This window comes from Nerophis lumbriciformis, linkage group LG05 (genome assembly GCF_033978685.3).
Source record: "Nerophis lumbriciformis linkage group LG05, RoL_Nlum_v2.1, whole genome shotgun sequence".
In the NCBI taxonomy this organism is placed as follows: domain Eukaryota; kingdom Metazoa; phylum Chordata; class Actinopteri; order Syngnathiformes; family Syngnathidae; genus Nerophis; species Nerophis lumbriciformis.
The window spans coordinates 1,492,757-1,517,043 of NC_084552.2; the positions used below are offsets into that span (position 1 = coordinate 1,492,757).

The following is a 24,287-nucleotide window of genomic DNA, read 5'->3' on the forward strand; positions in this document are numbered from 1 at the left end:
AAAACCACAAATTTTCTCAAAAGCTGACAGTGCGCCTTATAACCCGGTGCGCTTTATATATGGATAAATATTAAGATTCATTTTCATAAAGTTTCGGTCTCGCAACTTCGGTAAACAGCCGCCATCTTTTTTCCCGGTAGAACAGGAAGCGCTTCTTCTTCTACGCAAGCAACCGCCCCCATAGAACAGGAAGCGCTTCTTCTTCTACTGTAAGCAACCACCCGCCCGCGTAGAAGAAGAAAAAGCGCGCGGATATCACCGTACGTTTCATTTCCTTTGTGTGTTTACATCTGTAAAGACCACAAAATGGCTCCTACTAAGCGACAGGTATCCGGTTCATGAAAAGACGCAATCTCTCCATCCGCACACGGATTACTATTTCACAGCAACTGATATTCCTGTGAACCGCACTGTGGATACAACGGGAGCACGTACGGTGAATATTCGCACCACAGGGAATGAGAAGTCATCCTTCACTGTGGTTCTAGCTTGCCATGCTAATGGCCAGAAACTTCCACCCATGGTGATATTCAAAAGGAAGACCTTGCCAAAAGAGACCTTTCCAGCCGGCGTCATCATAAAAGCTAACTCGAAGGGATGGATGAAGAAAAGATGAGCGAGTGGTTAAGGTAAGTTTAAGTTTACGCGAAGAGGCCGGGTGGCTTTTTTCACGCAGCTCTGTCCATGTTGATATACGTATGTTTGTGATTGCACATTTGCGTACATTTTGGGAGTGAACAGAGTTGTTAGAACGCTGGTTTTTAATATATTATTAAAGTTTGACTGACCTATCTGACTGTTTTTTTGACATTCCTTTAGCGCAGTTAGATGCGGCTTACAACACGGGGCGGCTTATAGGTGGACAAAGTTTTGAAATATGCCGTTCATTGAAGGCGCGGCTTATAACCCAGGGCGCCTTATGGTGCGGAAAATACGGTAATCATTTGAACTTTTCAACAGAAATAGCACTGCAAAAATATTAAGGACATACTTCTGTATTTTGGTAGTTATGCTGTCAACATTTAACAAGATTTCTTCAACTTGGACTTGAAAGCATAAATAGTATAAACACTTTTAACAGTATAACAGTACTAAACAATTCCAATAGATAACATTGGTGTCATTACCTTTTTGTGGCTAAAATCCAAAGTTTTCCACTTGTATCGCTAGCAACGGCATTAGACTTGTGTTTTTTTGTCCCAACGTGGTCTTTTACATCGCTAATTCCTCCGTGTCCGATCGAAAAATCTTGTCTGCACAAGGTGCAATTCGCGTAGTTTTCACCCTTTTTGGAACGGATAATTATTCCCGGATAGGCTTTTGAATATTCTTCACGGAATGACTGCAGTTTTCTTTTCGGTTTAAGACTCGTTTGCGATTTTTCTCCGGCTGATTCCATGATCGTTCGCTCGTTTGGAAACAATGGCAACTGGTGCCTCGTGCTTGGCAGCGGTGCTATAAATAGCCTCGCACATGGCATTCGGAATGGCTCGATAGGAAGTTACAGGAAGCAGTGTCGATTGTCATTGTTGTTACACGATTTCGTGAATAAAACTTTTTTTTTAATATTTTTTTTTAATTAATGAAAAACCGTGGTGGGCTCTTCTATTTCTGGGGCTGAGGTTGCTGAGGTAGTTAAAAAGCTCCTCGGTGGCAAGGCCCCGGGGGTGGATGAGACCCGCCCGGAGTTCCTTAAGGCTCTGGATGCTGTGGGGCTGTCTTGGTTGACAAGACTCTGCAACATCGCGTGGACATCGGGGGCGGTACCTCTGGATTGGCAGACCGGGGTGGTGGTTCCTCTCTTTAAGAAGGGGAACCGGAGGGTGTGTTCTAACTATCGTGGGATCACACTCCTCAGCCTTCCCGGTAAGGTCTATTCAGGTGTACTGGAGAGGAGGCTACGCCGGATAGTCGAACCTCGGATTCAGGAGGAACAGTGTGGTTTTCGTCCTGGTCGTGGAACTGTGGACCAGCTCTATACTCTCGGCAGGGTCCTTGAGGGTGCATGGGAGTTTGCCCAACCAGTCTACATGTGTTTTGTGGACTTGGAGAAGGCATTCGACCGTGTCCCTCGGGAAGTCCTGTGGGGAGTTCTCAGAGAGTATGGGGTATCGGACTGTCTGATTGTGGCAGTCCGCTCCCTGTATGATCAGTGTCAGAGCTTGGTCCGCATTGCCGGCAGTAAGTCGGACACGTTTCCGGTGAGGGTTGGACTCCACCAAGGCTGCCCTTTGTCACCGATTCTGTTCATAACTTTTATGGACAGAATTTCTAGGCGCAGTCAAGGCGTTGAGGGGATATGGTTTGGTGGCTGCAGGATTAGGTCTCTGCTTTTTGCAGATGATGTGGTCCTGATGGCTTCATCTGGCCAGGATCTTCAGCTCTCACTGGATCGGTTCGCAGCCGAGTGTGAAGCGACTGGGATGAGAATCAGCACCTCCAAGTCCGAGTCCATGGTTCTCGCCCGGAAAAGGGTGGAGTGCCATCTCCGGGTTGGGGAGGAGATCTTGCCCCAAGTGGAGGAGTTCAAGTACCTCGGAGTCTTGTTCACGAGTGAGGGAAGAGTGGATCGTGAGATCGACAGGCGGATCGGTGCGGCGTCTTCAGTAATACGGACGCTGTATCGATCCGTTGTGGTGAAGAAGGAGCAGAGCCGGAAGGCAAAGCTCTCAATTTACCGGTCGATCTACGTTCCCATCCTCACCTATGGTCATGAGCTTTGGGTTATGACCGAAAGGACAAGATCACGGGTACAAGCGGCCGAAATGAGTTTCCTCCGCCGGGTGGCGGGGCTCTCCCTTAGAGATAGGGTGAGAAGCTCTGTCATTCGGGGGGAGCTCAAAGTAAAGCCGCTGCTCCTCCACATGGAGAGGAGCCAGATGAGGTGGTTCGGGCATCTGGTCAGGATGCCACCCGAACGCCTCCCTAGGGAGGTGTTTAGGGCACGTCCGACCGGTAGGAGGCCGCGGGGAAGACCCAGGACACGTTGGGAAGACTATGTCTCCCGGCTGGCCTGGGAACGCCTCGGGGTCCCACAGGAAGAGCTGGACGAAGTGGCTGGGGAGAGGGAAGTCTGGGCTTCCCTGCTTAGGCTGCTGCCCCCGCGACCCGACCTCGGATAAGCGGAAGAAGATGGATGGACGTATTTTTTATCACTGCAACCGTAACCCGGAATAGGTTGATGAAAACCGTACTAATTAGGGGAAAACCGGAGTAGTTGGCAGGTATGCTTCATGCTACTCCCCTCGCCCTCCATTTTCCTGTAAAGTTCACTCACTTGTTTCCATGACGGTGGACGCCTCTCTTGTGGTGCTGGCCCCGGCTCCTTTGATCGTCTTTGCACTTAAGTCAAACTTGTACAGCACGCTAGAGTTCAGGTTGTCCAGAGTCACGGTCGTCTCGTTGACCGGAAATTCCATCATCTTGACCGGCCCCATTTCAACGGTGTTGTTGACTGGGCGACAACGTGACAAACAAGACACATTTATAGAGTTTGATATGTTTCTTTTATGTAAAAAAAACGACAAATATGGATGCCGTGAGGAGGGTGCTGGTACCTGGCTGGTATTTGAGAGAGTATCCAATAAGGCGTCCATTGTTGTTTAGCGGCGGGCCCCATTCCAGAGTGAGAGAGTCCAAACTGGGGTTCAAGACATTGAGAAAGGAAGGAGGGCCTGGAACTGAAGCACAACAACTTTCAGACAATTGAAACAAAGCTAAAAGGTCCATGTTAAATGAGGGTGTACACACCTCCCTCTGGTGTCTCAAACTGCTTATCTGGACTAGGAGGACCTTCTCCTTTGCTATTCAGGACTCTGATGAAGAGGTTGTACAGGCTGTAGGGTTGGAGGCCCGGCAGAGAGCCCTCAGTATTATTCCCGCTGAAGGTCACAACCTGGTCTTGAGATTCTTGATCTGCCTCCTCCTCGGTCTTGTGCAAGCCTCGCTCACGCCGGTAATATACCTGCCAGACACCATGAAGGCACCGTTAGACGTCAAGCGTCATCTATGTTGCTGCTTCTTGATCTTAGCACTGCTTTCGATACCGTCGATCATAATATTTTATTAGAGCGTATCAAAACACGTATTGGTATGTCAGACTTAGCTTTGTCGTGGTTTAACTCTTATCTTACTGACAGGATGCAATGCGTCTCCCATAATAATGTGACCTCGGACTATGTTAAGGTAACGTGCGGAGTTCCTCAGGGTTCGGTCCTTGGCCCTGCACTCTTTAGTATTTACATGCTGCCGCTAGGCGACATCATACGCAAATACGGTGTTAGCTTTCATTGTTATGCTGATGACAGCCAACTCTACATGCCCCTAAAGCTGACCAACACGCCGGATTGTAGTCAGCTGGAGGCGTGTCTTAATGAAATTAAACAATGGATGTCCGCTAACTTCTTGCAACTCAACGCCAAGAAAACGGAAATGCTGATTATCGGTCCTGCTAAACAGAGACATTTATTTAAAAATACCACCTTAACATTTGACAACCAAACAATTACACAAGGCGAATCAGTAAAGAATCTGGGTATTATCTTCCACCCAACTCTCTCCTTTGAGTCACACATTAAGAGTGTTACTAAAACGGCCTTCTTTCATCTCCGTAATATCGCTAAAATTCGTTCTATTTTATCCACTAGCGACGCTGAGATCATTATTCATGCGTTCGTTACGTCTCGTCTCGACTACTGTAACGTATTATTTTCAGGTCTCCCTATGTCTAGCATTAAAAGACTACAATTGGTACAAAATGCGGCTGCTAGACTTTTGACAAGAACAAGAAAGTTTGATGATATTACGCCTATACTGGCTCACCTGCACTGGCTTCCTGTGCACTTAAGATGTGACTTTAAGGTTTTACTACTTACGTATAAAATACTACACGGTCTAGCTCCGTCCTATCTTGCCGATTGCATTGTACCATATGTCCCGGCAAGAAATCTGCGTTCAAAGAACTCCGGCTTATTAGTGATTCCCAGAGCCCAAAAGAAGTCTGCGGGCTATAGAGCGTTTTCTATTGGGGCTCCAGTACTATGGAATGCCCTCCCGGTAACAATTAGAGATGCTACCTCAGTAGAAGCATTTAAGTCCCATCTTAAAACTCATTTGTATACTCTAGCCTTTAAATAGACCCCCTTTTTTTAGACCAGTTGATCTGCCGTTTCTTTTCTTTTCTCCTCTGCTCCCCCCTATCCAGAGCCGGCCCAAGGCATAAGCGTACTAAGCGCTTGCTTAGGGCCCCGCGGCCACCAGGGGGCCCCCAAAAGCAATTAACAAAAAATTATTATTTTTTATTTTTTGCATGTACGAGTCTGACTGATGATTTCTAAATGATCAAAGATATATTATTGTACAAAAACACAATTTTAGGTCAACATTTTTGCACATTGCTGTTTCAGGTTTTTGTTACCAAAAATAATAAAGTGAATCAGAATCAGCTTTATTGTCCAGTTATGTTTAACACACATGGAATTTAACGTCAGTAGACTGCGCTCTCTTTGTACAAAGTAAACATTAAATATGAACAATTAACTAAAAATGTAAACTAGTAATTAAAGACTAATATGTACAAGACTGATGAGACAAGATGACACTTTTACTGTAAATACAAAGCTTTATCACTTGGACTGTTCAACCCCAGGCCACTCTTGTAGCTGAATGTTTTCTACATTTTAAGATTAGGAACCATATGTGGCACTCTGGACATCATTCCTTCATTCATTGGTATTATTTATGTTCTTAACTGGGCCACCCCCATATCTTTATAAATGACATGTCATTTGTAAAGACATGCCAGGCTGACAATAGGATAATGTAAACAACACTGCCAGAGCCGCAATGAGTTTATATATTATTTATATATTATTGGCAGAAATAGAGGGCCCCAAAATCAAATTTTGCTTAGGGCCCCATGGAGGCTTGGGCCGGCACTGCCCCTATCCCTTGTGGGGGGGAGACACACAGGTCCGGTGGCCATGGATGGGGTGCTGGCTGTCCGGGGTTGGGACCCGGGGTGGACCGCTCGCCTGTGTATCGGTTGGGAACATCTCTGCGCTGCTGACCCGTCTCCGCTCGGGATGGTTTCCTGCTGACCCCACTGTGGACTGGACTCTTACTATTATGTTGGATCCACTATGGACTGGACTCTCACAATATTATGTCAGACCCACTCGACATCCATTGCATTCGGTCTCCCCTAGAGGGGGGGGGGGGTTACCCACATATGCGGTCCTCTCCAAGGTTTCTCATAGTCAATCACATCGACGTCCCACTGGGGTGAGTTTTTCCTCGCCCTTATGTGGGCTCTGTACCGAGGATGTCGTTGTGGCTTGTGCAGCCCTTTGAGACACTTGTGATTTAGGGCTATATAAATAAACATTGATTGATTGATTGATTGATTCAAAAATATACTGTATGTGGGTTTAGAACTTAACCATACAGAAAAGATGGCACAGTACTGAAAAATCAGACCTTTTGAATAGTTTTACTTTTGTAAACAGGCAAAAAAAAACCTATTTGGATATGATAACATCCATCCATCCATCCATTTTCTACCACTTATTCTCATCGGGGTCGCGGGGGGCGCTGGAGCCTATCTCAGCTACAATCGGGCGGAAGGCGGGGTACACTCTGGACAAGTCGCGATGTGATAACATGTTACTTATTAATATATATCAGTGACGTGCGGTGAGGTTGATGGCTGGTGAGGCACTGACTTCAGTGCCTCACTCATCAGTCAGATTTACAAACATATGAACCCTAAAGATTATCTTATTCACCATTTGATTGGCAGCAGTTAACGGGTTATGTTTAAAAGCTCATACCAGCATTCTTCCCTGCTTGGCACTCAGCATCAAGGCTTGGAATTGGGGGTTAAATCACCAAAAATTATTCCCGGGCGCGGCGCCGCTGCTGCCCACTGCTCCCCTCACCTCCCAGGGGGTGAACAAGGGGTTGGATCAAATGCAGAGGACACATTTCATTACACCTAGTGTGTGTGTGACAATCATTGCTACTTTAACTTAACTTTAACTTTACACATACAAACTGTAGCACACAAAAAAGCACATTTAATTAAAAAAAACGTTATTATGGTCTTACCTTTACTTATAAATTAGATCCATGCGCCGCAACTAAAGACCTCACTTAAACTTTCCACGTGCAAGATTGAATCTATTTAAAAAAGTGTAACCAAGGGTTTATAAATGTGGCCTATACTGTATGAAACTACAAAATAACAAACACGGAGGCTCCAGTTTACACGGGGACCACTTTATTTACCTTCTTCCAAAAACCTCCGCAACGTGTCATCACTTCCGCTTTTAGCGCCTTCAAAATAAGAGCTCAAGGCATATACTGTATAACAGCGCATAACAGGAACTTAACATCACAAAGAGGAAAGCCCATGAAAATAGGTTGCAAAAGTTATTTAATAAGAAGCCAAAAAGTGCAAAAACAATAATGTTCGTGTTGGAGGAGTTGTGAATTAGTGTTGTGGCCCTGCAGTAAATGGGACAATGAATAAGGAAGATTACCTCCAAATTCTTCAGGACAACCGAAAATCATCAACCCGGAGGTTGGGTCTTGGGCGCAGTTGGGTGTTCCAACAGGACAATGACCCCAAACGCACGTCAAAAGTGGTAAAGAAATGGCTAAATCAGGCTAGAATTTAGGTTTTAGAATGGCCTTCCCAAAGTCCTGACTTAAATGTGTGGACAATGCTGAAGAAACAAGTCCGTGTCAGAAAACCAACAAATTTATCTGAACTGCACCAATTTCGTCAAGAGGAGTGGTCAAAACAATTCAAGCAGAAGCTTGTGGATGGCTACCAAAAGCGCCTTATTGCAGTGAAACTTACCAAGGGACATGTAAGCAAATATGAACATTTCTGTATGTATACGAGAGATAGCTTGTATCCTGAAAAACTCGTAAGCCGGGGCTCTTGAGGTACCACTGTATATATATTTAAAGAAAAACATGTTACAGGTGACGAAGCGCATTATTATTATTATTAAGGCTGTGTTTATTACCAATCAAACCTTTTTCTCACAATATCATATACCGGCAGATAAATGCGTTAAAATGTAATATCGGAAATTATCGGAATCGTTTTTTTTTTTTTTATCGGCATCGGTTTTTTTTTTGGTTTTTTTTTTATTAAATCAACATAAAAAACACAAGATACACTTACAATTAGTGCACCAACCCAAAAAACATTCCTCCCCCATTTACCCTCATTCACACAAAAGGGTTGTTTCTTTCTGTTATTAATATTCTGGTTCCTACATTATATATCAATATATATCAATACAGTCTGCAAGGGATACAGTCCGTAAGCACTAGAGATGCGCGGATAGGCAATTATTTCATCCGCAACCGCATCACAAAAGTCGTCAACCATCCGCATCCACCCGAACTAACATTTAATCAAAACCGCACCCGCCCGCACCCGCCCGTTGTTATATATCTAATATAGACGATGCAAGGCATTAGTGAGGTTATAAAGCTTTTGCCTGTTAAAGAAAGGAGACTGATCCAATGCTGCAGAGACATTCAATGCGTGCCACGCTGTCACGGCCCAGACGCACACCAGTGCGCAATCATCTGGGAGCCGCGTGGAGGTGCGATGTCCCTCGCACCCGCGGCGGCTCCACCCAGGCTCGCGCCCGAGGCTTCAGCGCGCACCGCGGCGGCCATCCTACTCGTCGCGGCCTAGCCCTCGCGGCTCTCGCTGCCGGCGACGGCCGGGTATGGGCCCGACGCTCCAGCGCCATCCATTTTCAGGGCTAGTTGATTCGGCAGGTGGGTTGTTACACACTCCTTAGCGGGTTCCGACTTCCATGGCCACCGTCCTGCTGTCTATATCAACCAACACCTTTTCTGGGGTCTGATGAGCGTCGGCATCGAGCGCCTTAACCCGGCGTTCGGTTCATCCCGCAGCGCCAGTTCTGCTTACCAAAAGTGGCCCACTCGGCTCACCAGGGTGAGCCCCACCCCTTTCGTGAGCGCACTGCGCGCGGAGTGACCCCTGTTACGCGCCCCCGGCAACGGGGGTGGCGGGCAGGTAAGCTGCTTACCTGCTGCGCGTGACGCCGGCCGCGGCGAAGACGGACGAGGCGGGGTGTCGGTGCGGTGGGCGCGGTGGTGACCCTGGACGTGCGTCGGACCCTTCTCGCGGATCACCTCAGCTACGGCTCCCGGTGGGGCCCTCTCGGGGGAAGGGGCCTCGGTCCCGGACCCCGGCGAGGCGTCCCTTCTCCGCTCCGTAAAAGTGTCCATCTCTTTTCTTTTTTTTTCTTCTGTTGTGGCATATGCTGCAGGTGCCTGCTCGTTTTTCGTATGTGGGTAACAACATTTAACTATGTATATATATTTACCAATTGGTTTAACTGCCACCCGCCTGAATCTATTTAAAATCTAATTTTTTTTTATTTCAACCACCCGACCCGCGGACTCCGCGGTTGTGTCCGCAAACCGCGCATCTCTAGTAAGCACACATGATTGTGCGTGCTGCTGGTCCACTAATAGTACTAACCTTTAACAGATAATTTTACTAATTTTCATTAATTACTAGTTTCTATGTAACTGTTTTTATATTGTTTTACTTTCTTTTTTATTCAAGAAAATGTTTTTATTTTATTTATCTTATTTTATAAAAAAAATTTTAAAAGTACCTTATCTTCACCATACCTGGTTGTCCAAATTAGGCATAATAATGTGTTAATTCCACGACTGTATATATCGGTTGATATCGGTATCGGTAATTAAAGAGTTGGACAATATTGGAATATCGGATATTGGCAAAAAGCCATTATCGGACATCCCTAATATATATATTTTTTATGTTTTTGCTGTTTTATTTTTGTTTTCTTATGAGTTTAGAATGTGCTGCTGGCTGATTAAAAAAAATGTTAAGTTACTCCAGGGAACCGTTATAGGTTTCAAGTCTAATATCCATCCATCCATCCATCCATCTTCTTCCGCTTATCCGAGGTCGGGTCGCGGGGGCAGCAGCCTAAGCAGGGAAACCCAGACTTCCCTCTCGCCAGCCACTTAGTCCAGCTCCTCCCGGGGGATCCCGAGGCGTTCCCAGGCCAGCCGGGAGAGATAGTCTTCCCAGCGTGTCCTGGGTCTTCCCCGTGGCCTCCTACCGGTCGGACGTGCCCGAAACACCTCCCGAGGGAGGCGTTCAGGTGGCATCCTGACCAGATGCCCGAACCACCTCATCTGGCTCCTCTCCATGTGGAGGAGCAGCGGCTTTACTTTGAGCTCCCCCCGGATGGCAGAGCTTCTCACCCTATCTCTAAGGGAGAGCCCCGCCACCCGGCGGAGGAAACTCATTTCGGCCGCTTGTACCCGTGATCTTGTCCTTTCGGTCATAACCCAAAGCTCATGACCATAGGTGAGGATGGGAACGTAGATCGACCGGTAAATTCAGAGCTTTGCCTTCCGGCTCAGCTCCTTCTTCACCACAACGGATCGATACAGCGTCCGCATTACTGAAGACGCCGCACCGATCCGCCTGTCGATCTCACGATCCACTCTTCCCCCACTCGTGAACAAGACTCCGAGGTACTTGAACTCCTCTACTTGGGGCAAGATCTCCTCCCTAACCCGGAGATGGCACTCTACCCTTTTAAGGGAGAGAACCATGGACTCGGACTTGGAGGTGCTGATTCTCATCCCAGTCGCTTCACACTCGGCTGCGAACCGATCCAGTGAGAGCTGAAGATCCTGGCCGCAGGAAGCCATCAGGACCACATCATCTGCAAATAGCAGAGACCTAATCCTGCAGCCACCAAACCAGATCCCCTCAACGCCCTGACTGCGCCTAGAAATTCTGTCCATAAAGGTTATGAACAGAATCGGTGACAAAGGGCAGCCTTGGCGGAGTCCAACCCTCACTGGAAACGTGTCCGACTTACTGCCGGCAATGCGGACCAAGCTCTGACACTGATCATACAGGGAGCGGACTGCCACAATAAGACAGTCCGTTACCCCATACTCTCTGAGCACTCCCCACAGGACTTCCCGGGGTACACGGTCGAATGCCTTCTCCAAGTCCACAAAGCACATGTAGACTGGTTGGGCAAACTCCCATGCACCCTCAAGGACCCTGCCGAGAGTATAGAGCTGGTCTACAGTTCCACGACCAGGACGAAAACCACACTGTTCCTCCTGAATCCGAGGTTCGACTATCCGGCGTAGCCTCCTCTCCAGTACACCTGAATAGACCTTACCGGGAAGGCTGAGGAGTGTGATCCCACGATAGTTGGAACACACCCTCCGGTTCCCCTTCTTAAAGAGAGGAACCACCACCCCGGTCTGCCAATCCAGAGGTACCGCCCCCGATGTCCACGCGATGTTGCAGAGTCTTGTCAACCAAGACATCCCCACAACATCCAGAGCCTTAAGGAACTCCGGGCGGATCTCATCCATCAAGTCTAATATTTTGACAGTAAAATACCTGTCAGCCGACTTTATCATCAGTTCGCTGTGACCCTGAGACAAGCCATCATTGCGTAACCACATTGCGGTGCTAAGCTCAATCTATTAGCGAGCTATGTTCAAGTGTCAGGGTTGTGTGTGACAGTCGACGTGAATCATCTTTGGCACAACAACAAACAGCATGAGAGCATGTGAGCACCAACCTTCAACCACTCAAGGCCTCTCATTTTGTTACCTTGTATCCCTTCAGTTTCCCCCTGATTGAGTGAGCGGACACCGGCTCCCAGTGCACTTCTGCCAGGGTGCTGTTGTGAACCATGACCAGAACGCCGTCAGGCGCAGATGTAGGCACTGCCCGGGAAAACCAAAAAGTTGGCAGTTAGCACAGACTGATTTAACAAATCGTGTGAGAGTTGAGAAAAAAAGCTCACTTACAATCTTCCCCAGAGTACCCGATGATTACTTCAGCTTCCGGCCCGCTGCCGTAGTCGTTCAGAGATTGGACCTTGATCTCGTAGGGTGCAAAGATAGGAGTTCCGGTCACGACCACCTGTGTGACGTTGGCCACTGTTGTGGAAGACCACTCTTGATCAACATCCTTCTGCCTCCATAGGACTTTGTACTCCAGACCAGGGCCGTTAGACTGAAATCCTGTTAGCGACTTGGAAAAGATTTGATTGGACATCAATATATTGCTAAAAACAAGTAGTTACGGGGAGGGTAGGTTCACTTGCTTACTCTCCAGGAGATGACAAGGTTGCCAGGTTCTGTTCCCTCGCCATGAACGTCTGATGGATTGTCATCAGGGGCTGCAACATGGAATAACTTTACTAACTCTTTTGCTTTTAAATGTCTCCGTTTTTTTTGGTTTATTTATGAGGCGTTACCAGCAGGGTTGGTTCGGTATTGGCGTGACGCCTGGCTGGGTTGGCTGTAGCCAACCTGGTTCTTGGCCAGTACACGGAAGGAGTAGTAGATGAAAGGTGACAGGTTGAGGTGTGCAGTCGTGCTCGTACCGGGGACCTCCGTCATGTTGACCCAGACGCCTGGCTGGTGCAGCAAATCCTCATATTGGATCAGAAACTCTGAAGACAAAGAAAAAGCCAGAACACATGTATCTCCTGTTTCATGTACCAAGTACACTGAGCTGTTTTTTGTATACTTTGTGTGGGGCTGTTGTGTTCATCTCCTGGGATCCAAGTGAGCTGAACACTCCTTTCAGTCTGGTCGGTGAGTTCCAGGTCAGTGGCTGGGTCAGGTTTCTCTGCAAAAAAAAGATACTCTTTAGAAACCCTGTGAGAAGGAACATTTGTTGGGTTTAAAGTACTTCACCGTGATGGCCACTGTTATTTTTACTCAGGGAATGTTTATATAAGTTAAAAGGTGTTAAGAGAAAATATTTGAGTGTTTAAAAAATATTTGAAATATATTTTATATATTAAAATATTTTATATATTTATACATGTTTTTATTTTAAACTAAAATTAAAATGGTAAAGCATAACAAATATTACATATATGTTTTAAATTAGTTTGTATAATATCTCTTTTTGTCTGTGTATCTCTCTGTATACATACATAGATACACACATATATACATATATATATATATATATATATATATATATATATATATATATATATATATATATATATATATATATATATACATATATATATATACATATATATATATACATTATTACATATACCGGTACATATATGGGTGTGTGTGTATATATATATATATATATATATATATATATATATATATATATATATATATATATATATATATATATGTCTTAATAAGGTTATCCAAAAAATAGTGCTCGATACCGTAGTAGAGCGCAATATATGTATGTGTGGGAAAAAAATCACGCAAGACCTACTGACTCAAGCACTAGACTTCGCCTCAGACTACGACTCAATCACAGGCAACGAAAGAAACATCATCATCCACGCAAAAAACTCCATTCTCATCCACAACAGTACACCATGGCAAAAAAAGAACAATGCAACATTTGACGTCACTATGGGAAGTTTTGACGGAGCAGAAACGTGTGAACTCGTTGGGAGTTTCCTCCTCTCCCAGCTCGCCAGCCTCAATCTGAACCTTGGTATTTACCGTGATGACGGACTGGCAGTGTGTCGCGCCTCGCCAAGGAGCAGCGAGAATACCAAGAAGCGCATATGCCAAATTTTCAAAGAGAACGGCCTACGGATCACGATTGAAGCCAACAAGCAAACCGTCAACTTCCTTGACGTCACTTTCAACCTGAGAAATAACAGCTACCAACCATTCACGAAACCCAACACAACACTCCAATACGTGCACCATGACAGCAACCACCCACCCACCACCACGAAAAGAATACCTACCGGAATTAATAAAATGCTATCGATGCTGTCATCTAGCAAAGCTGAATTTGACCAAGCAACCCCCCCGTACCAAAAAGCCCTTGATGAAAGCGGATACAATTTCACCCTCACCTATGAACCCACGCCAGGAAACCAGCCAAAAAAGAACAGAAAACGAAACGACATCATCTGGTACAACCCCCCATACAGCAAAAACGTCTCAACGAACATTGGACACAAATTCCTCAATCTGATTGACAAACACTTTCCCAAAAGCAACAGCCTAAGAAAAGTATTCAACAAGAACAACATTAAATTGAGCTACAGCTGCATGAACAATATACGACAAATCATCTCAAACCACAACAAAACAATTGCAAATGAGCCGTCGGCCCCCGGACAGAGCGACTCCAAAACCAACAAAGGTTGCAACTGTCGAAAGAAACCTGATTGCCCTCTCAACGGGGGGTGCTTACAAACATCAGTTGTCTACCAATCTAAGGTAACACGCAAGGACATTAACACATCCGACACATATGTAGGATTAACCGAGGGAGAGTTTAAAACCAGATGGAACAATCACAAGGCTTCTTTCAGGAACGAAAACCTGCGGAATACCACAGAACTCAGCAAACACATTTGGGACCTCAAAGACAATAATGTTGAATATTCAATAACATGGCAAATTCTTGCATCCAGCACACCTTACAATAGTGGCAATAAAAGATGCAACCTATGCTTGAAAGAGAAACTGTTTATTATTTACCGTCCAGACCTGTCATCCCTCAACAAGCGCAGCGAACTTGTAACAACATGCCGCCACAGACGGAAACACCTCCTAGGTAACACATGAGCCAATCACCACGCCCCTACGCCAGCCTGTACCCACCCACTCTGTGCCCTATATAAACCATGGTATGCGAATGCTCCCATTAAAATCTCCTGATGATTGAGGGTACCCCCCCTCATGAAACAGGCCTGTAGAGATAAAATAGTCTTGTGATTTTTTTTCCCACACATACATATATATATATATATATATATATGTATACACGCGCGCGCGCACACACACACACACACACACACACACACACATATATATATATATATATACATATATAAATAGATAGGTTTATATCTATAGTATATACAGGTAAAACAAAAACAAAATGTATATTGTGCATATGTTAATTTATTTCAGCAATTCGATTTACTAATGAAACTAGTATATGATATAGGCTCATAACTCGCAACTGAAGATATTGCAAGCCTTTTTTATTATCATAATTTTGATGATTATGGTTTACAGGTTATGAAAACCTCAAATTTAAAATCTCTGAAAATGTGTTTAAAAAAAAAAAAATAAGCAGTGATCATCAAAATTCTAAGATATAAAGTCTTGATATATCTCGCTTTGCATGTCATGTGTTTATATCACATATTATTATCACATTTGAAGTTGAATTGCTGATTATATAAATATTAAACAAACTGATTCAAAACTATAAACTTAAAAGTGCTGTTATGGACAAAACCCATCTGGTAAAATAAATGAATGGCAGGAGGCTACACTCAAAGTGTACACAATACTGTATTAGGCACACATGGACAATATGACACCATCCAATACACAAGCTGGTGTTAACACAATAAGTGATTAATAATTACAATTGTCATGGTAATTTTGTCCGGTGGCTAAATAAGGCTCGTAACCCAAATACCGCATTTTTCGGACTATAAGGCACACTTAAAATTCTTTCATTTTCTCAAAACTCGACAGTGCGCCTTATAACCCGGTGCGCCTAATGTACGGAATCATTTTGGTTGTGCTTACCGACCTTGAAGCTATTTTATGTGGTATATGGTGATATGATAAAAGTGACCAGTAGATGGCAGTCACACATAAGCGATACAGTACATGCAGACTGCACATAAAAGATACATGTAGACTGCAATATGACTCAAGTAAACAACACCAACATTTTATATGTTCCATTGAAATTATAGAACATTACACAGGGCGCTCAAAAATCTATCAACATGTTTTAGTAGGACTTTGGTAAGCCGCAAAGCTTGATGGATTGTACTGTGCTTCAACATACCAGTATTATTATGGTGTGTGTATAAGGTAAGACATATTATCTGGCATTTTGTTTCGCAATTTTATGCAAAAGCAACTTTTCTTGACCTTCTAGTACCTGCTGATCCGTATTTGGGATCTGCATAAGTCCTAAAAATGTGCGCGCGGCCGCCTTTGAAGTTCGTGTCGACACCATAGTTGATAAGCTTCTTCTTTTTCCCTATCTTCTTGTTATTTTAAGTTAAAGTTAAAGTAGCAATGATTGTCTCACACACACTAGGTGTGGTGAAATTCGTCCTCTGCATTTGACCCATCCCCTTGTTCACCCCCTGGGAGGTGAGGGGAGCAGTGGGCAGCAGCGGTGGCCGCACTCGGGAATCATTTTTGGTGATTCAACCCCCAATTCCAACCCTTGATGTTGAGTGCCAAGCAGGGAGTTAATGGGTCCCATTTTTATAGTCTTTGGTATGACTCGGCCGGGGTTTGAACTCACAACCTACCGATCTCAGGGCGGACACTCTAACCACTAGGCCACTGAGTAGGATAAAACAAAAAAAAATCAGGGGGGAGCGCGAACGCAGTCCCCCACTACCACAAATTATGCAGTCGAGATTCTCACATTTGGGGAATTCGTAAGGGTCAGCACAGCCGGAGTGCAATGGCTGAGCCTCACCCTAGGTCAGGGGTCGGCAACCCGCGGCTCTTTGATCGCTCTGATGCTTGCTGAACCCCCCAATTTTCCCGTGAGACTTCCGGATTTCAGAGCCTCTCGCAGAAAACTCCCGGGATTAATGTTCGCCATGATGTTACAACATTTGGCGCCCTCTACAGTCTGTATTAAACGTGCCAGCCAAACACTTGTTATACAACATACATCTTCTGCTTGCACACGTACGTGACAGCAAGGCATACTTGGTCAACAGCCACACAGGTTACACTGACGGTGGTCATATAAAACAACTTTAAGACTCTTACTAATAATGCGCCACACTTTGAACCAAAACCAAACAAGAATGACAAACACATTTCGGGAGAACATCTGCACCTTAACACGACATAAACACAACAGAACAAACACCCAGAATCCCATGCAGCCCTGACTCTTCCGGGCTACCGTATTTTCCGCACTATAAGGCGCACCTAAAAACCACAAATTTTCTCAAAAGCTGACAGTGCGCCTTATAACCCGGTGCGCTTTATATATGGATTAATATTAAGATTCATTTTCATAAAGTTTCGGTCTCGCAACTTCGGTAAACAGCCGCCATCTTTTTTCCCGGTAGAACAGGAAGCACTTCTTCTTCTACGCAAGCAACCGCCAAGGTAAGCACCCGCCCCCATAGAACAGGAAGCGCTTCTTCTTCTACTGTAAGCAACCACCCGCCCGCGTAGAAGAAGAAAAAGGGCGAGGATATTACGTTTCATTTCCTTTGTGTGTTTACATCTGTAAAGACCACAAAATGGCTCCTACTAAGCGACAGGGATCCGGTTCATGAAAAGACGCAATCTCTCCATCCGCACACGGATTACTATTTCACAGCAACTGATATTCCTGTGAACCGCACTGTGGGTACAACGGGAGCACGTACGGTGAATATTCGCACCACAGGGAATGAGAAGTCATCCTTCACTGTGGTTCTAGCTTGCCATGCTAATGGCCAGAAACTTCCACCCATGGTGATATTCAAAAGGAAGACCTTGCCAAAAGAGACCTTTCCAGCCGGCGTCATCATAAAAGCTAACTCGAAGGGATGGATGAAGAAAAGATGAGCGAGTGGTTAAGGTAAGTTTAAGTTTACGCGAAGAGGCCGGGTGGCTTTTTTCACGCAGCTCCGTCCATGTTGATATACGATTCCATGCGCGCCCACATCACGCTGGTTTTAAAATATTATTAAAGTTTGACTGACCTATCTGACTGTTTTTTTGACATTCCTTTAGCGCAGTTAGATGCGGCTTACAACACCGGGCGGCTTATAGGTGGACAAAGTTTTGAAATATGCCGTTCATTGAAGGCGCGGCTTATAACCCAGGGCGGCTTATGGTGCGGAAAATACGGTACATTATACACCCCTGATACCACCAAACCCCGCCCCCACCCCAACCCTGCTCCCTCACACATCAAACCCCCCCCCCCCGCCCCCTCTCTGTGCGTCGGTTGAGGTGGGCGGGGTTTGGTACAGTGGTACCTCAAGAGCCCCGGCTTACGAGTTTTTCAGGATACGAGCTATCTCTCGTATACATACAGAAATGTTAATATTTGCTTACATGTCCCTTGGCAAGTTTCACTGCAATAAGGCGCTTTTGGTAGCCATCCACAAGCTTCTGCTTGAATTTTTTGGACCACTCCTCTTTCTACGAAATTGGTGCAGTTCAGATAAATTTGTTGGTTTTCTGACATGGACTTGTTTCTTCAGCATTGTCCACACATTTAAGTCAGGACTTTGGGAAGGCCATTCTAAAACCTCAATTCTAGCCTGATTTAGCCATTTCTTTACCACTTTTGACGTGCGTTTGGGGTCATTGTCCTGTTGGAACACCCAACTGCGCCCAAGACCCAACCTCCGGGTTGATGATTTTCGGTTGTCCTGAAGAATTTGGAGGTAATCTTCCTTATTCATTGTCCCATTTACTCTCTGTAAAGCACCAGTTTCATTGGCAACAAAACAGGCCCAGAGCATAATACTACCACCATCATGCTTGACGGTAGGTCTGGTGTTCCTGGGATTAAAGGCCTCACTTCTTCTCCTCCAAACATATTGCTGGGTATTGTGGCCAAACAGCTCAATTTATGTTTCATCTGACCACAGAACTTTCCTCCAGAAGGTCTTATCTTTGTCCATTTGATATCAGATGAAATAAAAATGGAGCTGTTTGGCCACAATACCTTGCTTTACAGAGAGTAAATGCGACAATGAAAAAGGAACATTACCTCCAAATTCTTCAGGACAACCGAAAATCATCAACCCGGAGGTTGGGTCTTGGGCGCAGTTGGGTGTTCCAACAGGACAATGACCCCAAATGCACGTCAAAAGTGGTAAAGAAATGGTTAAATCAGGCTAGAATGAAGGTTTATAATGTAGCCCAGAAGAGTTAGGGCTGCATGGGATTCTGGGTATTTGTCCTGTTGTGTTTATGTTGTGTTACGGTGCAGATGTTCTCCCGAAATGTGTTTGTCATTCTTGTTTGGTGTGGGTTCACAGTGTGGCGCATTATTAGTAAGTTTATTATCATTATTAGTAAGAGTGTTAAAGTTTGTTTTTTTTATACCGCGACCGTCAGTGTAACCTGTGTGGTTGTTGACCAAGTATGCCTTGCTGTCACCTACGTGAGCTAGCGGAAGCCCCATTCAACATGTGGCTGATCAGGCACGCTGATTGTAGTGGGCACTATATGCTGTACCATCACGGCACGCATGACGCTGACAGCCACACCAGCTTAAAAATTCCATAAAAAGGTGTGGGCATCGTGTCTGAGACCCCTGGTTTATACATAGCACAAAGCAAAAAACAACAACTTTGTATGCAGTGTTATTTCATTTAAAATTTCAAAAATTTTTGCGGCTCCCATTGTTTTCTTTAATTTGTGAAACTGGTCAAAATGGCTGTTTGACTGGTAAAGGTTGCCGACCCCCAACCACATTCTTGATCATGGTAACTCCCCTGCCAGGTAAGTATGGGACATTCATCCTCCGCTTTTGCCATTTCTAATATAAAGTAGCGTAAAGTTCTTACTTATATCTGTCAGTAAACTCTCCATGAGCGCGCTAAAACATACCGGTGTAGTGAGTTTACATTATTCACCCAAGGAACTTTAGTTATTAGAGAGTTCCGGTCGGATGCTTTTTCACGGGACACATTTCCGGCCTTGTTGTTGCACTAGTGAGCCACGGATGAGGAGATGCTGCTGCGTTATTGATTGAAGTAAAGTCTGAATGTCATTAAAACAGTTAGCTCCATCTTTTGACACTTCTTCCACCCCCGTCCTTGCACGCTACACCGCTACAACAAAGATGACGGGGAGAAAACTCTGCCGAAGGTGAGCCATGTAAATAAGACCGCCCACAAAACGGCGCATCCTGAAGCGACTGTCAGAAAGTGGCTTGAAGATCAAGGTTCAAGGTTCAACTTTATTGTCCCCGCGGGGAAATTTGTCTTGGGCACAGTGCATCATTGCTTTCTTAACATACCCAAAAACAACAGAACACAAACACAAGCACAGACACAACCACAACCATACAACTAACATTTAAACATCAGAACATGGAGCTTGATAGACATAGGTGGCACTTTGATGTAGGCATAACATCTACAGTATGGAGATAAAGATAAAGTACCAATGTGCATTGCACTAGAGCTCATGGATAAAGTGCTGTGTGCTAAAGTGCTTAGTTCTAAAGTGCTATGTGCTAAAGTGCTGTGTGCTAAAAAAGTGCTAACCTATGTATTAAAATTATGTTGCACATTGTTGGTCAGCTTAATGGAGGCTGGGACAAATGATCATTTAAGGCGGTTAAATTTGCATAGTGGGACCCGGAGTCTTCTCCCTGATGGCAGGGTTCCATATTCAGGAAAGAGTGGATGTTGTGAGTTGGAAATCATTTTCTTAGCTTTTTTTCCTAACTGCCTGCTCATAGATGCTCTGTATAGGCTCATATTCTTTCCTCCCTACGATTTTCATTGCCGTTTTATGCATGCCGGCCAGTTTGCTTTTTAGCTTAACGGTTAGGTTGCCAAACCACGAGGTGATCCCGTATCTAATGATGCTCTCTACAATGGCACGGTAGAAAATCATCATGATGTGGCTGCTTACGCCGTACAATCTTAATCTTCGCAAAAAATATAGCCTCTGTTGCAGTCTATTGCACAGTTTGTCAATATGTGTCTTCCAGCAGAGAAGATTATCAATAATGATGTGTAAAACATCATCCATGCAACATTTTGACCAAAGAACCACCATCACATGTTATGTAGACCACAAGGAAGTCTTTTACATTTAGAAAAGTAATAATATGACCCCTTTAATGCGCCTTATAATCCGGTGCGCCCTATGGTCCGGAAAATACGGTACTTGAAACAGCTCTCAATGTAATGCAGTGCACATTTATGCCGACAGCAATCAACAGAAATGAAATGTTAGATGGTATGTGGAGGGGTCACATGACTACACTGTAGACAGATTGTTTACCGTAGACAATAGCTGGAGTAGGAGTAGCCTCTGAGACAGCAAGAATCAAAGAGTAGAGTACAAAACAGTTAGTATACAGTAAGTGACAGATATTTCAATCAGCAGAAATAAAGCAGGAAAAATGTAAAAATAGAAGCTCCCGTTTTCATCATTTCTACGCTGACACAAAAAGTGGCAAAAAAAAGAGAAAACGTACCGACGACAGTCAGCATGGCGCTGGCTGAGTCCTGGTCCAGGCTGGTGTTCATGATGCAGGTGTACGTGCCCTCGTCTTCATCCATCACGTCTTTGATGACCAGACTGTCTGTGTCCACCTCAAACCTAACATCCGGCAAACAGGACGACTTGAACTCACTTTCATCTTCCTTAGAGTGACGATGTGTTCAATGTACCTCTCGTCATCCGGCAGCTCGCCGTTGTTCTTCAGCCAGGTCATGGTGGGGACGAGGGAGGGGTCGTGTTTGACCTTACACTCAAAAACGGCGCTCATGCCTCTCTGCACCACTTTGTATTCAGGCTGCTTTAGGATGCGCGTTGGCTCTGGAAGACAAAAGGACTTTTCATTCTTACGTGAATCCATCGCGCCAAATAGCAGGACCATCCATCCATCCATCCATCTTCTTCCGCTTATCCGAGGTCGGGTCACGGGGGCAGCAGCTTAAGCAGGGAAGCCCAGACTTCCCTCTCCCCAGCCACTTCGTCCAGCTCCTCCCGGGGGATCCCGAGGCGTTCCCAGGCCAGCCGGGAGACATAGTCTTCCCAACGTGTCCTGGGTCTTCCCCGTGGCCTCCTACCGGTCGGACGTGCCCGAAACACCTTCCTAGGGAGGCGTTCGGGTGGCATCCTGACCAGATGCCCGAACCACCTCATCTGGCTCCTCTCGATGTGGAGGAGCAGCGGCTTTACTTTGAGCTCCCCCCGAATGACAGAGCTTCTCACCCTATCTCTAAGGGAGAGCCCCGCCACTCGGCGGAGGAAACTCATTTGGGCCGCTTGTACCCGTGATCTTGTCCTTTCGGTCATGACCCAAAGCTCATGACCATAGGTGAGGATGGGAACGTAGATCGACCGGTAAATCGAGAGCTTTGCCATCCGGCTCAGCTCCTTCTTCACCACAACGGATCGATACAGCGTCCGCATTACTGAAGACGCCGCACCGATCCGCCTGTCGATCTCACGATCCACTCTTCCCCCACTCGTGAACAAGACTCCGAGGTACTTGAACTCCTCCACTTGGGGCAAGATCTCCTCCCCAACCCGGAGATGGCACTCCACCCTTTTCCGGGAGAGAACCATGGACTCGGACTTGGAGGTGCTGATTCCTATCCCAGTCGCTTCACACTCGGCTGCGAACCGATCCAGTGAGAGCTGAAGATCCTGGCCAGATGAAGCCATCAGGACCACATCATCTGCAAATAGCAGAGACCTAATCCTGCAGCCACCAAACCAGATCCCCTCAACGCCCTGACTGCGCCTAGAAATTCTGTCCATAAAAGTTATGAACAGAATCGGTGACAAAGGGCAGCCTTGGCGGAGTCCAACCCTCACTGGAAACGTGTCCGACTTACTGCCGGCAATGCGGACCAAGCTCTGACACTGATCATACAGGGAGCGAACTGCCACAATAAGACAGTCCAGTACCCCATACTCTCTGAGCACTCCCCACAGGACTTCCCGGGGTACACGGTCGAATGCCTTCTCCAAGTCCACAAAGCACATTTGGACTGGTTGGGCAAACTCCCATGCACCCTCAAGGACTTGTTGAGTTAAGGGTTGAATTGTCCATCCTTGTTCTATTCTCTGTCACTATCTTTCTAACCATGCTGAACACCCTCTCTGATGATGCATTGCTGTGTGGCACGCACAAAAGTGCTTTCATCAAATGCACTAGTTGGCAGTATTGTCCTGTTTAAAAGTGTCACAACATTGCTGTTTACGGCAGACGAACTGCTTTACGGTAGACAAAAACATGACTGCTGTTGTTGTGTGTTGTTGCCGCGCTGGGAGGACGTTAATGAAACTGCCTAACAATAAACACACATAAGGAACCAAGAACTCGCCCTCCATAATTCTACAGTTATAACGTCATTGGGCAGGCACACCATTTATATTGTGAATTTCGGGAGATTTTCGGGAGATAATTTGTCCCGGGAGGTTTTCGGGAGAGGCGTTGAATTTCGGGAGTCTCCCGGAAAATCCGGGAGGGTTGGCAAGTATGATTATTTCATGTGATCAATTACACGTCCCGTGATGAACTGTGTAATGTTAGAAAATGGTGACTGACCTTTAACCTCCAGGAAGACGTGGTTCTCCTTGATGCCCAGGTTGTTGGTGGCGATGCACGTGTACTTCCCGCTGTTCTGCGACTGGGCCACGTTGATCTCCAAGGTACCGTTCTCGTGGATCACATAGGGGTCTCCGCTCTTAACGCTGGTCTTACCGTCTTTGAACCTCCATAGAAACACAGCCTATTAGCATTGCTTAGATGGCGTTGATTTGAGGTCTAAAGTGTGGTTCTTACCACGTGATGGTTGGTATCGGCGAGCCAAAAGTAGCACAGTCCAGCAAAGCGGGGCTGTTGGTGATGACTTGGTACACTTGGTTGGGGGGGGTGAGGACCCTCGGGGGCTGAGCTGCGCGCAGGAGGGACGGCGTGAGTTTGCAAGACGACGCAAAGTGCCGCGAATGCAACATTGATGCTTGTACTTACCAAGAACGTTCACAAACGCATTGGCGATCAGGTAGCCAAATTCGTTGGATGCGTTACACTGATAAACGGCGCTGGATCCGGACTGCACGTTGCTGAGAATCACGGTGTCGTCCTCCACCTTGCGGGTGTGGTCCTCTGGGGCATCTAGCACGTTGGACCGTATTGAAGTATTTCAATAAAATGCATGCATCTCTGTGTTACCCATGTAGTAAATGCTCCAATTAACGCTTCTTTTCAGTTGACCACCTTCTATAGTCGCTAGGTGTGTGGTCCACAAAAGGAACTAATCCCCAGAATCTGCAATTACCGCCGGGTCCAAAAACATTGGCATTAAGCCGTCGATTTACGAACCCCTCTATTTGCAAACTGTTCGATGAAGGAACTTTTAGATCAAGCCAAGTATGCCTCTGTGTGCCAACCATGTCTTCAGTGTACCATTCAGTGCTTCATTCAATCATTCACTTAGCGCATACTTGCCAACCTTGAGACCTCCGATTTC

General features: G+C 45.7%; 1 protein-coding gene and 1 pseudogene across 6 annotated transcripts in view; both read right to left on the reverse strand.

Annotated features, from left to right (window-relative positions):
* nrcama (neuronal cell adhesion molecule a) overlaps window positions 1–24,287 on the reverse strand; it is a 171,780-nt gene that overhangs the window by 41,772 nt on the left and 105,721 nt on the right. For 4 of the 6 annotated variants that reach the window (XM_061961422.2, XM_061961428.2, XM_061961424.2 and 1 more), the window contains 14 exons: window positions 23,789–23,932; window positions 23,600–23,711; window positions 23,363–23,529; window positions 21,471–21,618; window positions 21,275–21,399; window positions 21,079–21,108; window positions 12,617–12,718; window positions 12,342–12,539; window positions 12,193–12,263; window positions 11,890–12,115; window positions 11,690–11,805; window positions 3,751–3,964; window positions 3,558–3,680; window positions 3,278–3,454 (listed from right to left, as the gene is read on the reverse strand). In XM_061961422.2, the coding sequence (XP_061817406.1) occupies window positions 3,278–3,454; window positions 3,558–3,680; window positions 3,751–3,964; window positions 11,690–11,805; window positions 11,890–12,115; window positions 12,193–12,263; window positions 12,342–12,539; window positions 12,617–12,718; window positions 21,079–21,108; window positions 21,275–21,399; window positions 21,471–21,618; window positions 23,363–23,529; window positions 23,600–23,711; window positions 23,789–23,932 (1,953 nt within the window). The remainder of the gene's footprint in view (window positions 1–3,277; window positions 3,455–3,557; window positions 3,681–3,750; window positions 3,965–11,689; window positions 11,806–11,889; window positions 12,116–12,192; window positions 12,264–12,341; window positions 12,540–12,616; window positions 12,719–21,078; window positions 21,109–21,274; window positions 21,400–21,470; window positions 21,619–23,362; window positions 23,530–23,599; window positions 23,712–23,788; window positions 23,933–24,287) is intronic. The other 2 variants (XM_061961427.2, XM_061961423.2) reach the window with 1 other exon arrangement.
* LOC133607032 (U1 spliceosomal RNA) lies at window positions 16,455–16,634 on the reverse strand (annotated as a pseudogene).